A 17,987-nucleotide genomic window follows, 5' to 3' on the forward strand; every position below is an offset into this window, starting at 1 on the left:
TTGGTGAATTTGAAATATTCTAGAATTTGACATGGATCATACCAGAATTCTGCTACTGGGCAAGATGTGTGGAAATACAGAAAAATTAAACCTTAACTCAAACCACAGCAACCACAGATTGCTGATCGGGTAAATGCCCTGTTCCTGACCACGTATTTTGCCTTGCCCTCATCTGTACCTTTACTACGCGGCCTGCCTTTCTGTGTACCGGACCCTGGACTGTCTCCCGAGGTGTCAGCGCACATCCACCGGCGCGGCTCCACCTGAAGCCCGAGGCGCCAGCGCAGTTCCACCAGCGCGGCTTTACCGAGGCCCGAGGCGTCAGCGCACATCCACCGGCGCGGCTCCACCTGAAGCCCGAGGCGTCAGCGCAGTTCCACCGGCGCGGCTTTACCGAGGCGCCAGCGCGGAGTTATCTGACCATGGGTCCGAAGAAGGCACTGACGGCGGAGGAGGGAGACGATATCAAGAAGTCCCTGGACTTTTTGTCTGAGGAAATCTCTGTGGTTAAAATGCAGCAGAAATCCATTATGGAGCTGGTGGAAGAAGTGAAGGCTCTCCGGATCCAGAATGCCGAGAAAGACCGGCGTCTGGTGTACCTGGAGAACCGTGTTGCGGAGTTGGAACAGTACACAAGGATGAACGACATTATTACAGGAATTCATATTAAACCTTGATCCTACGCACGGGCGGTGTCAGAAGACAGCGGAGGGGAGGCCAGTGAGCAGGAGGCCAGCTCAGTGGAACAACAGGTGGCTGACTTCCTGCAATCTAAGGGTATTCAAATGGACTGTAATAACATTGAAGCGTGCCACCCCCTGCCCAGGAGAGAGGATGGAGACAAGCGAGCAGTTATGATGAGGTTTGTCAACAGAAAACATAAAATGGCATTGTTAAAACGGACGGAAACTCAAAGGAACAAACGTATTTATCAATGAACATCTGACCAAAAGAAACGCAGACATCGCCAGGAAAGCTCGTTTCTTAAAAAAGCAGGGAAAAATTCAACAGACATGGACATCCAACTGCAAAACATTTATCAAATTGAATGGAACACCAGAACAAGCGAAGGTTATGGTAATCAGGAACATCGAGGATCTGGACAAATATGACCAATAAGGTATGAGGACACAAACACATCACAACACCATGACACAGACCAGAGGAACCTATTCATCTACTACCTATTCATCTACATCTGGAGACAAGAAGGATATAACTCAAAGGATTGCTGATCATGGAAAAGTAGAACTGAGAACATTTAAATACACAGACCACAATGTACTGGACTTGGAGCATGATATAGACCCGGACAATAATTTCTTCTCAAATATCAATGACAGTTGTTGCTATTATACAGATGAACAGTTTAATCGGATCATTAGAACGGATAACAAATTATCAATAATCCATTTCAACAGCAGAAGTCTATATGCAAACTTTAACAACATTAAAGAATATTTAAGTCAGTTTAAAAAAAAATATTTAACATAATTGCTATATCAGAAACATGGATCAATGAAGATAAAGGAATGGATTTTGAACTGGATGGATATGAATTTAATTGTGTAAACAGAAAGAATAAGAGTGGAGGAGGAGTGGCTGTGTATGTGGATAAGAACATGGATTATAAAATAGTAGACAATATGACAACTGTGATTGATAACTTATTAGAATGTATAACTATTGAAATATGTGAAGAAAAAAGCAAAAATGTATTAGTCAGCTGTATATAGAGAGCACCAGGATCTTGTATTGAAACATTCACTGACTGTATGGGAAAAATGTTCTCAAAAACTAACCAAAAAACTGTGTTCATTTGTGGTGACTTAAATATTGATCTGCTCAATCCAAATAAGCATAAAATAACAGATGCATTTATCAGTATAATGTACAGTATGAGTTTATATCCAAAAATCACCAGGCCAAGCAGAATTACATCCCATAGTGCTACCTTAATTGATAATATATTCAGCAATGATATTGAGAATAACACTGAGTGGATTATTAATCAATGACATTAGTGATCATCTACCAGTTTTCATCGTTTATAAAAGAAACCATCGGCGGAATCAGCCAGAGGAGAAAATAAAATACAGGCGAGTGCGGACAGAGGAAAACATGAACACACTAAAGAAGGATTTACAGGAGCAAAACTGGGAAAAGGTATACAGTGAAAGTGATGTTGATAGTGCATATGAAACTTTTTTACAAATATTTACATCATTATATGATAAAAATTGTCCAATTAAACAAGACTACAGAAAACAAAAAATCCAAGCTCGACCATGGATGACGAAAGGGTTACGAAATGCATGTAATAAGAAAAATACACTGTATAGAGAATTCATAAAACTAAAGACTAAAGAGGCAGAAAATAGATATAAGAAATACAAAAATAGATTAACTAATATTATACGGGTATGTAGGAAGGAATATTATAGTAACATGTTATATAATAACAAAAACAATATTAAAGGAATATGGGATATATTAAATAGCATTATCAAAAATGGTAATAAAAAACAGAGTTACCCTCAGTATTTCATTGATAATAATGTCAAGAAGGAAAAATAAGGATGAGGTAGTCAACGGTTTTAATAATTTTTTTGTAAATATTGGACCAAGCTTGGCAGAAAAAATTCCCGATTCCCAACCTGAGGATTGGGATAATAATCTCATAGAAAGAAATCCCTGTTCAATGTTCCTCACAGCAGTGGATGGAAAAGAAATTATAGATATTGTGAATAATTGTAAATATAAAACATCTACCGATTTAAATGAAATTGATATGGTGGTGGTAAAACAGGTCATTGAATGGATTGTAGAACCATTAACATACATCTGTAACTTATCATTTCAAACCGGTAAATTTCCCAATCAAATGAAAATAGCTAAGGTTGTGCCGCTGTATAAGACTGGGGATAGACACCACTTCACAAATTATAGACCTGTTTCTTTGCTTCCACAATTTTCCAAATTATTAGAAAAGTTATTCAATAATAGATTAGACAAATTCATAAATAAACATAAATCACTTACTGATAGTCAATATGGATTCAGAGCACATAGTTCAACATCACTTGCATTAATAGAATCAGTTGAGATTACAAACGCCATAGACCACAAATTACATTCAGTTGGAATATTTATAGACCTTAAAAGGCTTTTGATACAATCAATCATGACATATTAATCAATAAACTTGAACAGTATGGGATTAGGGGGTTGGTGTTGCACTGGGTGAGAAGCTACTTAAGTAACAGAAAACAGTTTGTGAAGTTGGGGGAATATACATCATCATGCTTGGACAATGCTTGTGGCGTCCCACAGGGGTCAGTATTGGGTCCAAAACTGTTTCTAATTTATATAAATGATATTGTCAATGTTTCCAAAATATTAAAATTAGTATTATTTGCAGATGACACAAGCATTTTTTGTTCAGGGGGGGATTTGCAGGAGTTACTGAGGAGGATCAGTATAGAAATGGGAAAATTGAAAATATGGTATCATTAAACTTAAGTAAAACAAAATACATGTTATTTGGCTATTGTAATACAGACATACAGGTTCAGTTACAAGTCAAGGGGGTAGATATTGAAAGGGTACATGAAAATAAGTTTCTGGGGGTGATAACAGATGATAAGATAAACTGGAAGACTCATATAAAACATATACAAAGTAAACTGTCAAGAAGCATTTCAGTTCTAAACAAAGCGAAACATATTCTGGACCACAACTCACTCCGCATTCTTTACTGCTCACTGGTTTTACCATATTTACAGTACTGTGCAGAGGTATGGGGTAATACTTATAAAGGTACAACACAATCACTATCAGTAATGCAGAAAAGAGCTATAAGAATTATTCATAATACCGGCTATAGAGATCATACAAATCCACTATTTTTACAATCCAAATTCTTAAAATTCACAGACTTGGTTCATTTTCAAACAGTACAAATTGTGTATAAAGCAATAAATTTACTTCCAGCAAATATTAAAAATATGTTTTTTAACAGATCAGGGGATTACAGTCTGAGGGGGAAATTTAATTTAAAGCATCAGTGGGCAGGAACAACATTAAAAGGTTTCTGTATTTCTGTCTGTGGGGTGAGGATGTGGAACAGATTGGGAGTGGGGCTCAAGCAATGTCCAAGCATGAACCAGTTCAAACAGCGGTACAAAAATATGTTTTTTTCTAGGTATAGGGAGGAGGAAGGGTAATGAGGGTTAGGGTGTTTTTGTTTTTTGCTTCGGCTTGTAAATATATAGTATTTTGTATGTGTAGGTGTATATTTATGTTTGTGTATATATATGTGTATATATGTGTATGTATGTTGATGTGTCTATGTATATATATATGTGTGTGTATATATATATGTATATATATATATATTGATATATATATATATATATATATATATTGATATATTGATATCGGTTTAGGTGTGTAGGAATCTATGTGTATATGTGGCAAAGGGTATTACTGGTTGTGGGGAAGAAGGGGTAGGGATAAATAAGCTGATGCTTCACCCTACCCCTTTTCGGACATGTTGGGTACACAGTAGGAACTTTTTTGTTGTTGTCTTTACTGATCTATCTTGTAATTGTTGTTGTATCAAATGTTCGAAATAAACAGTTTTCTTTCTTTCTTTCTTTCTTTCTTTCAAACCATTTAAAATAAAGTAAAATAATAAAATAAAGTAAAGCAAGGCTGCCAGATAGCTGAGACATCAAGTTTAGAGCTTTGGTCTACCACAGAAAATGTGAAGCACAGTTCCAGAAACAGTCATTTCTGGAGGGCAAAAAATTTTAAGAGTTTGTCCCAGTTCACATCCTGTATGGAACAGATCATTTTGGGTGATCACTGATACTTGGACTACTACATAAAGAGCTGATTCACTTTTTAGTATCTTCTTGAATTCTCAAAGGTTTTTAGTCATTCTCCACAAAATACATAGTAATAATCAAGCTCATGAAAAGGAAGAACCCATTACCTTTTGTTGTTAATTAGCCTGTGTCCCAGGTACAACAGGGTATTGTAATCGCTAATGTGTGCCTTTGTACAAAATACTTAAGAACTGGGTTTGCAGATTTTTGCCAAATGTGGTAGGAATATTTCTTGGGTAAGTGTTTCTAGATGATTAATTTTTAGAGCATATCAGTCAAAACAGAACATCAAGTTAATCAAAAATATAATCTGAAAAACACCATTTCCATGTATACACACACGTTTGTATACATTTTTCACATAATCTCCACAACCAATGGAGCTCGAGAGACAGATTTATAGCTATTTTAACATCACAAAGATGTCATAATTGTTTGAAAACCTTTTCCAGGCTGTCTCCACAACTAAGAGGGCTAGACAGTTACAGGGCATCCAGAAAGTATTCATGGTGCTTCACTTTTTCCACATTTTGTTATGTTACAGTCTCATTCCAGAATGGAGTAAATTCATTTTTTTTCCTGAAAATTCTACTCACAACACCCTGTAATGCCATGAATTTTTTGTTTTATTATTATTTTTGTTGTTTTTCATTTTTGCAAATTCATTAAACAGTGATGACAGTTTTCCTGAAATCCAAGTTTTTACTTACGTAGTGAACGTTTCCAGGTTATTTTTGATAGCATACGTCAGAATCCATTAATGCTCCACACCCAAATAGTTGGTAGAGGTAATGCACCGTGTTGGTTTGCAAACCGCCAATAAACTCGAATGAAGAAGAAGGAGGGTTATTTTTGTTTTTGTGGTGCGTGTTGGATTTAGTCTGTGGTCTGTGTCATGAGGTTTGTAAAATTGTTTTGAAACGTCTCTGATTAGATATCACAGTGGATGTTAAGTCTCATGTTTTCACGTCCTGATCAGAAACTGAGGGATAATGTAACATGGCAATGCTCAACCACACAGCAGCGAATGAGAGACGCTGTTACAGACTTTACCGTGAACTCCACGTTGTGTTGAAATGACAAAGGAAATGGATGAAATGTTGTTCTGCTGCGGTGACTGAAGTTCATCACAAATAAATTCAAATGGGGCTGGTTTGACCAAAAGGACAAAAACGCTGACCTGACTTTTGTTAACTATCATTTATATGGAAAAGCTAACACCCCCAGTAAGTCTTTGATCTTATTATATCATGCTTTTGGTGGAATTTGTTGTCAGTTGATGTTATTAGTTATTTCACACAAATCAAAATCTGCCCTTGGGATGAATTTATTTCATGTATTTACATGTTCTCTTCAGGCAGTCATCTTTATAAATCTCATTGGAACAGCACCAAACAAAAGTTAAAGCATCATCACCTTGCCTAATGCAGATTCGAGATTCATCACTGAATATGACTTTCATCTAGTCATCCACAGTCCACGATTGCTTTTCCTTAGCCCATTGTAACCTTGTTTTTTTTCTGTGTTAATGATGGCTGTCGTTTAGCTTTTCCGTATGTAAATCCCATTTCCTTTAGGCGGTTTCTTACAGTTCGGTCACAGACGTTGACTCTAGTTTCCTCCCATTCGTTCCTCATTTGTTTTGTTGTGCATTTCCGATTTTTGAGACATATTGCTTTAAGTTTTCTGTCTTGACGCTTTGATGTCTTCCTTGGTCTACCAGTATGTTTGCCTTTAACAACCTTCCCATGTTGTTTGTATTTGGTCCAGAGTTTAGACACAGCTGACTGTGAACAACCAACATCTTTTGCAACATTGCGTGATGATTTACCCTCTTTTAAAAGTTTGATAATCCTCTCCTTTGTTTCAATTGACATCTCTCGTGTTGGAGCCATGATTCATGTCAGTCCACTTGGTGCAACAGCTCTCCAAGGTGTGATCACTCCTTTTTAGATGCAGACTAACGAGCAGATCTGATTTGATGCAGGTGTTAGTTTTGGGGATGAAAATTTACAGGGTGATTCCATAATTTATTCCTCAGAATTGAGTGAGTCCATATTTTTTTCCCTCTGCTTGGTCTAAAAAAGTAACCGTTACTGACTGCCACAATTTTTTTTTCCTGATTTCTTATAGTGTTTCTTAAAGCCAGAGAGTTGCCATTTGAAATGACTTTAGTTTTGTGTCATTGTCTGTGATCTGCTTTTTTTCTACAAAATTAAACAACTGAATGAACATCCTCCTTGGCCGGTGATTCCATAATTATTGCCAGGGGTTGTACATTCATGTGGAAGAAAATATGATAAATATTTAACATGCTCGTAGAAGTCAAATATTGATGTGAAAAACATTTGTGTGTCATTTTGCACAACACTTAAGTTGTGAGTATCCCAGAAATGGTGATGTCAGCGCTGGATGGAAAAATCTGCTATTTCCCGTTTATAGAACTGAATAAGAATCTAATTTAAACCCAAATCAGTGTTTCCGAGAACTAAAAGTTATGTCGGTGACTTGTATCAAATTTTATTACCTAAAAATCAATGTGGGCATGATCAATGATTTTAAGAGAGTTTCACCATGAATCTGCTTTTTCTGTGCCATTACTGTGCTGTTATATTTAGTCCCACATTTGTACAGCCACTATTTGTCTAAACAAATACAGAAGAGTATCAGACATTTATAGACTTAATAGACTGGGACTGTTCATCTCCCAGTCCAGATAGAAAATAATACCATCAGTTTGTCAAACACACTATGTCTGCCACAACACCAGATACTAGTGTGATCCTTAATTAATTCCATTATGAAGTTAAGATAAAGATGGGAAATCAGGGGTCAAAGTAAGAGCAGTGCACGCTCGCATCAAATTAACAATGTTAATATTAAACACTGTTTTTAACACATGGCACCCCTTTTACGCACGCAGCGCTTCTCCTCAAAAATATCAAATAATATAAATGAAATGAAACCCAGCCAGGGTGAATGTAAGATTATTCAATCATTTATGGACAAAGTTGAAAGAAATCTGCACTACACTGTTTACACGGAGTATATCATAGAGAAATTAATCTCATTTGTGTATGTTCTTATATTAGTAGAATATACAATGTAAAAGCGACTGTCATGTCACCCACCAAATTGAGATAAAGCATTTCCATTCTATGAATTTGCTCTTACAGAATATCTCAGGATGGAAAACCTGAGGTGAAGAAAAAACCCTGAGGCTAATTAAAAAGGTATAAATTGAGACTTATGAAAGTGGACCTTCTAATTGAATCACTAAACGAATAGTGAGATATTTATCACGACAAAGCATTCAGGCAGTAAAACTGAAGTCACTACTTTACAGAATACAGATAGACACAAAAAAAAATCATTTTCTAACCTTTATTCAGCAGTTTTAGTAATTTCCCCCACATCATTAATATTTCATGTAATACACACTTATGAAAGCTCATTCCACAATTTATTTATTTATTTAACCAGCTGATACTCATTTGTCAGCTTGTTGTAGCACCTGAACTCTGCACAAAACAGCATTTTTAGATCACTTTAACCCAAATTTAAGTCAGCAAATAATCTATTTCTATTAATGTAATATCTGATGACGCATAATAATGCTAAGCAATATGGAGGCGCTTTGGCAACAGCTCACAGGCTGCATCCGCCATCTAGTGGATTAAATATAAATCGATAGTTAAAACCCATGTGGTCTCTGTGTACATCTGTGTGTTTGTGTAACTTTGATCACGGAGAAACTGGGGAGAGCTGACATTTGCAGTTTGGCATGCTTATGTATTTTGGGTCAATCTGGAGCCCGTGGATCCCCAAGAGCAACACACTAGTATTCTTTAACTTCCCAGTATCTCCATTCAATCAAACACATCTTCAGAATTTCACCTGCTACATCTTTGTCTGAGGACCTCTTTGACATTCCCTGTTTTTTGTTTTTGTTTTTTTTTTCAGGTGAAGTGGAAAGGGAAAGACCTCTTTGACCTGGTTTGTCGCACTGTTGGTTTAAGGGAGACTTGGTTCTTTGGACTCAGATATACAGTAAAAGACACCTATGCCTGGCTGAAGCCAGAGAAACGGGTGAGTAAAGGGTGGAAGTTGTATAACAACATAGTCTGGAGTGCCTACATAGTGAGAGTGGTGACATTCAGTCTGCCAGGTTTTTTAGGGATTGGCGGCATAATGTTTACAATGCGAGAATGATCGCGCATTTATCACATTGAAAATTACATCTGAATGCAGCAGATGTATGATTTCAGTCTCCAAAAAGTTACAAACGGCTGTGATGTGCATATGGCTGCAAAAATCAATCTGAAAACTGATATAAAATGCATAGATTTCCTGCAAATACAGAACAGAGAAAAATATGGGAAAATAAAGCAACTTCAACTCATGTCTGTCAGGCAGGTTCATGTCCAGGCTTACTGTAGGACACCCCCCCCCCCCCCAGCTTTTATATTTTAATTGTGGCTGTAAAAATAACACCTTAATTAAGATTAATTATAGTACTGATATTGTCAAAACATTTAAAGTTGATTTAGCTCATCATATGGAGTTGCCATGTATAAACAGCAAATGCGGTGTGCAATGGATCCTGCTAGAAAATACCATGGCTTCAAAGCTATTTGCTAGTTGTTGCCACTCTCACCATGTAGGAATTCTAACACACACCTGTAATTTGAATAAATTAGCAGACATGGTATATCATACCATGGTATTTTATACTGTGTACTCCACAGTAAAATGTGGAGTGATCACTGTTTGTCTCATGGGTTTCAGGCCTTACTGCATATCTTTCCTAAACACATTGTATTGTGCTGTTTTTGTCTGATGCTCATTTGTTAACCAAGGTTTTGGACCAGGAGGTTCCCAGGGACCCTCCCATAACGTTTCATTTCCTGGCAAAGTTCTTCCCAGAAAAGGTAGAAGAAGAATTGGTCCAAGAAATTACTCAGCATCTTTTCTTCTTACAGGTGATGAATGACATCTGTCTCATGTTTTGAATTTTGTTGTATGCTTTCAAACATTTTTACCTCTGCCAACACAGTTGGAGGAGGTTATGTTTTCGCCCGTTTGTTTGTGAAGAGACTGGAATCCACATTTTTTTATATATCATTATGAAATTTTTACTGAAGATCCATATCCTGATAGGCAGAAAGTGATTCAATTTTCAAGGTCAAAGTCAGGAAAAAGCTTGAAAAATTGGAAAAAAGATCTGTCAAAAAAGATCAAAATTTCTTTCATATTTGAGAGCGTTATGTAGGATGGTATCCTTTATTGACTGACAAAGTTTGATCTAGACCTGATCTGGATTGCAGATGTTGTGGCCATTTAAATTTTGCATTGTAAACATTTTGCATTGTATTTCAGCGTTCTCCCCAGACATTTTTAGTATAGCGGTGCTGTTGGTGATTATTACCCGAGGCAGAGGCTTTTTTGCCATGTTTCCAAAATATTGGACAATCAACCAGGCACTTAAGCTCACAATAGCACTCAAATCATGAGCTCACAGCAAGATTTATTAAATCTAAAACAGTTACATATACATTTCTATCATAGATTTGATTTAAGAATGCTCAGGCAGTAACATCACACACAGTGATATTACTTTAAATACATCTAATAAAATACAGTGCACATTGAATTGACTCTGTGTCAGCTATCAGTAATATTGGGACAGATTCATCCAGGAGTCAGCAAGACCTCATTTAGGACATTCTTTTGGCGATTAGGGATGTCCTCATGTATTGTAATAAATATTCCAGAGAAAGGCAAGAGCTTCTTTCAGAATTTAGAAGAACAGGCCGGAAAGAAGTTTCTGTAGGAAGTGTTTTAAACATAGGGTCAATTGGGAGGGGGACATGGCTTTTTAAATACTTGAAAGACACTGAACTCGAGAGGATTTAGTGCTGCTGTAACAGACTGATGCAGAAGGTGGCAGCAATGCAACAATAAGGATGCCGGCTGCTGTTAAACACAATAGAAGAGAGGGTGCACTTGCATAGCAAAGACAGTCAAAGTTCTGTGAAAGTTATTTAAAAAAGAATTCAGAAACTGAAAAAAAGTTGAGAAAAAACCCCAACACCACAAAAAAAACCTTTGATTCAAGTGCATGAACTAAATACATATGGCTGACGTTTGATCACATCTAATTCAGCTTATGAAAAGGGATTTCTAACAAGACTTTGACCTTGAAAATTTTTTCCAAGGTAAAATTTTGTGGAATTGGAAACTAGTGTTGACAGAGGTTTGCACGCTACGAGCGTGGTGCTCTAGTCTTGTAATTGTGAAAGTGTTGTTTTGTTTTTTTTTCCCCTTGCATGAGAAAACATTTTGAAAATAGTTTTGCATATGTATAGAATTTGCTATTAACATGGTCACATGGGCTGTGTCAAACACTTCTGTAGGTGAAAAAGCAGATATTGGATGAAGAGATTTTCTGTTCCCCTGAAGCCTCTGTTCTCCTTGCATCATATGCTGTTCAAGCAAAGGTAAGAATGCCATACAAGCGTATATTGTAGATAAAATGATTCCTTGGTAATTTGAATTGATCTTAGTGGGGATGGGAATCGAAAACAGATTCCTGGGAAAAATAAATTCCAAACTTTTCATTCCATTAGAATTATATGCATCAGACATTATCCTTTCCTGACAGGGTGTCAGCGGGTATAGAAAATGAGTGCATTATTAATTTTTAAAATTCAAAATATTCTGATTATTCAACAGATTGTCAGCCTTCAGCTTATGCATAGTTTGCATATAGTTGCAGTATATGACTTTTATTTGAGTGTGGGCATTGGAGTTGTGGATTGAGGTTTCTACTGCCACGTCTATTCAAATTTGAACAACTTTGTCTCGAAGTCTACCTGAGCTGTTTTTGTCACTGAGTTACCATTACTTGACTAATCATACAAATAATTTTATAGAGTACTTGAACATAAAAATGTTTTTAGTGTATCTATTTATCTATCTATTTATTTATTTATTTATTTATTTATTTATTTATTTATTTATTTATTTATTATCTTCTCCTTAATCAGTATGGGGATTATGACCCAAATTTTCACAAGCCAGGCTTCTTGGCACAAGATGAGCTTCTGCCTAAAAGAGTAAGTACAATGTGTTGAGTACAGAGAAAGTAGATTTTTGTTGTAATCAGTTCAATCTTTATATTTGGTGTATTATTCCTGTGCATCTCAGGTACTCATGCAGTACCAAATGACAGCAGATATGTGGGAGGAGAAGATCACAGCTTGGTATGCAGAGCACAGAGGCATCGCCAGGTGAGATGCAACATGCACTGAATGGCATTCACGTTATGTTGTGGTTTTAAGAGGGTCTCTGAACCTTTGCACAAACATTGGAATCCTGGCATTTGTATCATAGTTTGACAAACCTTTTATTTTTTTAACTTCATCCACACAGGGATGAAGCTGAGATGGAATACCTGAAGATTGCCCAGGACCTTGAAATGTATGGCGTGAGCTACTTTGCTATTACTGTGAGTTTTATTTTGTATGCCTTAATTTTTATTCATAATAGATTTGTGTCATGTAAGAAACACACTAAGCCCCACTCTATAAAATGATTTATACATCTGATTTTCTCAATGATAATGACAGCAAAATAAAAGGGACACAGACCTTTTACTTGGAGTTGATGCTCAAGGTCTTCATATCTACAGCCCCAACAGCAAACTCAACCCTAACAAGTCCTTTCCTTGGAGTGGCATCCGCAACATTTCCTACAGTGAGAAAGAGGTAATTAGAAACTAATTTTGACAGTTTTCATTCTGCATTTTAAGTCCAACTTGCATCACAGTGTAAAATTTAGGAAACTGTATGACATGATGTTGTTGCATCTTTGTCACATTATTTCCTTGATAGAAAGCTCCCAGTATAAAAATTTGCCTTTTTATTAAATCATTACACATGTCAGGAAGGGCCGTTGAATTTGCTGAATTGAAAAAAAAAAAGTTCCATTGGTTCTGCAGCTTTGGTGCTATCTAGCTCACCAGTGTTTTCACTGCATACACTGCAAAATTGTTACACAGCTGATTCAGTGGGGAAAGTGGAAATTGTAGCTGGCTTCTGGTTTATGTAACATGATGAGAACCCCTGCCGGGCCAAAAATATTTTGTTAATAATGCAGTGAAACATGCAACCAAATATCAGTTCATTTCGATGTTAATAACTTACTAGTGGTCACCTGACAGGAGTGTGACATTAAAAACCCCTGTTGTCTCGTTCAGTTGAAGGTAGCAGTCAGAATATGACATCTACTCCACAGATTTTGACTAGTATTCTCATAAAAAAAAGTTGGACTTTAGCCCCCACCTTTGAATAGATTTTTGGATTGCACTTGTTTTTTCATCCAGCACGCTCAATGCTCCCATTGCTGTCCCCATCAGTATAGTCAGAGCTTTCAATATGTGTTAGAATCAGAATCTGACATCTGCTTTGCAGGTTTTGACTATTTTAAAAAGACGTTTGGACACAACCTCCATATCGGCACTGCACACATTTTTCCATGACATGCTCTCTTTCCATTGGTGCTGTTAACACACCTCAATAGCTCATGTTTCATACCAGACATTTTTGCCGCTAATGGCAAAGTCTCATTTAAAAAAAAGTATAAATATTTGTCAGTTTTAACGCAGCCTGCGTGATACTCCAGTGATGCGTGTCTTCCAGGTTTTCGGGAATTCTGAGTATTTACTTCTGTGGCAAACTTTCCAGGTTATTTGTGTTTTTCTGGTAAGTGTCAGATTCAGTCTATGGTTTTATTTCATTATGTTCATACTATATTTGTAACATCTCAAGATGAGATGCCACAGTGGATGTGAAGTCTCACATTTTCACATCCTCAAGATAAATGGTACATGCAGTCTTATTTATCAGGAGCCCCTGCTCATACACATAGCAGCCAATGAGAGATGCGGTTACAGATCTTACCATGAATGCTGCGGTGTTCTGAAAAAAAAACCTAAAATGTGTTGTGTTGAAACTACAAAGCAAATGGATGCAAACTTTTTTCTGCAGCAGAGAAACAATTTAAAGCACAATGATTCCATCAGAAATAAATTCAAATGGGCCTAGTTAGAGAAGAAGGGACAAAAAAGCAGATTTTTTTTTTTTTTTTTTTTAATTAGCGTTTATACGGAAAAGCTAACACTCCTAACTCCTAAAGCTAACACTAGGTCATTCATCTAATTATATTTGTTAACGGCACAGGCACCAATATTCTCCATGAATTCATTGTGAGATGACATGATTAAAGATATTTCACACAAATCTATCAGTCTATCATTGGGATGAATTTACTTCCAACTGTCGTCATGCAAACTTGATATGTTTATATTTTGGCCTAGCCTGCCAGATATGCATTTTATGACTTCTTCTGTTACATGAGCATGAAATATTCATGTGGAAAAGCATGAGAAACATTTAACGTGCTTGTAGAAGTCAAATATCGACGTAAAAAAATGTTTGTGTCTTTTTGCACTACATGTAAATAGCAAGTATCCCAGAAATGTTGATGTCAGCACGGGCAGGAAAAAAAGCTGATATTCCCTTTCTTTTATATGAGTAAATAAAATTTAAACCCATATCGGTGTTGAGACCTGAAGTTTATGTTGGTGATTATTATTGGTGGTAGGTGCAGATTTACTTGTATCAAATTTTATTTTTATTCATGTTAAGACATATTCAGCTGTTATGAAAGCATTACTTGCTAAACTCAAACTTTTGTATAAGTGTAGAGATTGAACAACAATTCAATGCAAATATGTGATTTTATCATCGGTGTGCGAGTGTGTTTGTGTGACTATGAGGCACAATTGTAAAGCGCTTTGAGTGTCTGATGCAGATGGAAACGTGCTATATAAATGCAGTCCATTTACCATTTTTATGAAACGGTAAAAACACCGTATTCTAATCCATGTGACAGGCTATGTGTTATAGGTCTGTTATCTCGCCAATATGGGAAAATATGATTTTTATGACTACAATGAGTAAGAAAACAGGACTGAGAAATATCTCTCATTTAGCTTATTAATTGCACTAGATTGCACCAAATCGCATATAATATTTCAAAAATTTCTGCAGGAGGTCCCACAGATTCTCCGCTAGGTTCTGCTGCCACGTGAAGTTAACAAAATTTTCAGGTTTTTTTTTTTTCAAGGGCCACTCACATCATTGTTGGTGGCACAGCAGCATGCACACTATGCAGTGCATGAATGAAGATTACTAACTGGTGCCACATTTGGCACAGCGTCTTTTTGTGTGTACATACTGTCAGGTTTTGCGGGTAAAGGATGGACTCAAATGTGGTTGGAGCAGAACAAGATGGGTGCGTGGAGCCAGGGCCAGATGGCCGCAATGGAGCTGAGGGATGACTGCAGTGTGGGGAAATGAGAACAAAATGGGTCAGAAACAAACACAATGAAATAAACAGATACCAAAGAATCACGATAGACAAACACGGGCCAGGTTACCACAGAGCGGAACTGAATTTTCTGGCAAGTGTGGAGTGGAAAGACTGGTGTATAAATGCAGATTGTTGATAGGTAACCGGTGTTCTGGCAGTCACAGGTGTAGAAATTCAGCACCGTGGCTCAGGCCCTGAGGAAAACAAAGGGAGAGAGAGAGAGAGCCAGTGGTGGGCACAGTTCCGCTAACTGCTAATTAGCGAAGCTAACTTTTTGTTAGCGGATTATCTTTTCAGATAATTTTTAAAACCGCCAGCAGATTAATTAGCTTCGGCTAAATTTAGTTCTGCTAACTTTCAGTACGCTAACATTTCTTTGCTGGCATAGTGAGTAAGACTGAATTGGTCAAAACATTTGTAAATCGTACAACCAAACATTCATTCCTGTCTGTTGGGTGGTCTGTTAGCAACAGCTAGGCTGCTGTAAGGAACTCAACCCTCTGACCTTCCCCAGCAGAAGGTGGCGGGCTGGCTGCCAGTGTGGATATAGAAAAAAGAGTCATTTATTTCCAACATGCAACAGCAGCTCAAAGAGTGGCAAAAGAGGTAAATCAGAACATCGTTTTCATTCATGGTCGCAATATAACTGTTCACCAAACTAACTACATTCCTTGAGCTATAAAAACACAACAAATCTATAACACTAACAACACTCCTAAACTATCATGTACTACAATAATAATAATGAAAAAACAAACCCTAAACTCCCATAATGCATTGCTGCAATGCATTATGATTGACAGTGTGTCTGCTTTAAAAGACAGCGTGTACATGCAAACGCTACTTTTTTTTAGTGAAAAGACACTTATTTTATGGAGTTAAATGTGTCTCATTAATACCCACAAATGCACAGAGGGTGATCTACAATAGTCCTTGATTTGCACACGTTTTGTGATCCACAAACACAAATTTCCAGTTTGTAACTTGTGTGTTGGTTTTTACAAATAGATGTGTATTTCGTAAATACGTAACTTTTTCCATTTGTAAAAAACAAACAAACAAAAAAAGCATTTGCAAAACTGAAAATTCTGTTTGTGAAGTATGAGTCAGCATGTTGGCCGCTTTTCACACTCCCATCTAGTAGATGGCAGTGTTCTATGCGTTTTGATGGGAGGGGGGTGATAAGAAGAGTCTGATTTCCCATAATGCCTTTTGGCGCTTGTGTTGGTGCGATATTTTCACTTTGTAAAAATGACAGCGTTACTGTTAATGTGTCTTAATGTGCTAATGTGTCAGACTAATTCCGGATAAACTGTCCAGAATTAGTCTGTTTATAAATGAAACCATGAGTGAAAATGCCTTACGTTTGATCTACAGTGCCACTGTGAAAGGTAAATGCAGCAGCTGACAAGGTGTTTAAAGACACAAGTGCCGCATTGAGTTTACTCAGAAGCCTCTGTGGTGCTGAAAGTCGCTGACAGTGTACCAAGTCAATACTGAAATTTAGCTGTTAGCAGTAACTTCCACTAATTTTTTAGGAGTTTGTCGGTTTAGTGTTATAAAAATTAACTTTTCAGTTAGCGGATTAGTGGTTATCGAAGCTAACTGTTTGGTTAGCTGTGCCCACCACTGGAGAGAGCACACCACCAAAGCAGCACAACACATGATTTACCAGGGTGTCTTAACTTAAACTTTGAAGAGGTGGGTGCACCTGCATCCTGAGATCTGTCAGTGATGACTGGGAGGGATTCTCACAATAAATATGCTTATCAAATTGTGCTTATACCTAAATATATTGTTTGCACCCATATAGTTGGTGAGTTAGTGATGCTGAAATGGAGTGATCCTAGTCTTTGGTGTTCTTTAATATGAAAAATACATATTAAACATGGATAAACATATTTGTTCTCTGTACTGAAGAGAAACTGAAATTTGTTACTCTCATCATCTTTCAGTTCACAATCAAACCTCTGGACAAGAAGAAAGATGTTTTCAAGTTCTACTCCTCTCAGCTGCGTGTCAATAAACTGGTGGGTTTGAGAAATGCCTAAGTGTAGGAACGCTGTGTGACAGTTGCAAGAAATAAGGTGCTGCTGGCTTGTATCGCCTGTGATTCCAGATCCTGCAGTTATGCATTGGTAATCATGATCTTTTCATGAGGAGGAGGAAGGTGGACTCCATTGAAGTGCAGCAGATGAAGGCTCAGGCTAAAGAGGAGAAGGCTCGGAAGAAGGTCAGTGCTGAATCTCCTTGACCGTTAATGTGAATAACAATGAATATACAACATGCAGAAATATGCAGACCTGCCAACTGCTACAGTTTTTTTCACACCCATTATGTGTTTGATTTCTCACTATGCTGCTACGCACAGAACTGTAGAAAATGAACAGCAGTAAGCAGAGCTGCCTACGTTTCCACTGTCAGTTTAACAGATACTCTGGCCGTTTCCTTAAGGGTTCCTGTCAGCAAAAAGGTTAATTTAGTTCTTGTAAGGAGGTTTATTGTCTTTGATCACTGCAGACATGCTTCCTTCTGCTGCTGCTGCGAAGACAGTCACAAAAAAAGAGCTCCTCTCACACTGGGGCTGAAACCTGTGTTTTTTTAATATTCCATCCTGGTGTTATGTGTGTATAAATGACAGCACCTGTTAATATGTAA

The 17,987-nt window shown here is 37.1% G+C and overlaps 1 protein-coding gene across 2 annotated transcripts in view; it reads left to right on the forward strand.

Moving 5' to 3' along the window:
- Positions 1-17,987, forward strand: part of nf2b (neurofibromin 2b (merlin)) — a 57,379-nt gene that overhangs the window by 2,196 nt on the left and 37,196 nt on the right. For both annotated transcript variants that reach the window (XM_034178187.1, XM_034178186.1), the window contains exons 3-11: positions 8,856-8,981; positions 9,752-9,874; positions 11,309-11,392; positions 11,942-12,010; positions 12,102-12,184; positions 12,327-12,402; positions 12,524-12,661; positions 17,285-17,359; positions 17,449-17,562. In XM_034178187.1, the coding sequence (XP_034034078.1) occupies positions 8,856-8,981; positions 9,752-9,874; positions 11,309-11,392; positions 11,942-12,010; positions 12,102-12,184; positions 12,327-12,402; positions 12,524-12,661; positions 17,285-17,359; positions 17,449-17,562 (888 nt within the window). The remainder of the gene's footprint in view (positions 1-8,855; positions 8,982-9,751; positions 9,875-11,308; positions 11,393-11,941; positions 12,011-12,101; positions 12,185-12,326; positions 12,403-12,523; positions 12,662-17,284; positions 17,360-17,448; positions 17,563-17,987) is intronic.

Source organism: Thalassophryne amazonica, chromosome 9 (assembly GCF_902500255.1).
Source record: "Thalassophryne amazonica chromosome 9, fThaAma1.1, whole genome shotgun sequence".
Taxonomy (NCBI): domain Eukaryota; kingdom Metazoa; phylum Chordata; class Actinopteri; order Batrachoidiformes; family Batrachoididae; genus Thalassophryne; species Thalassophryne amazonica.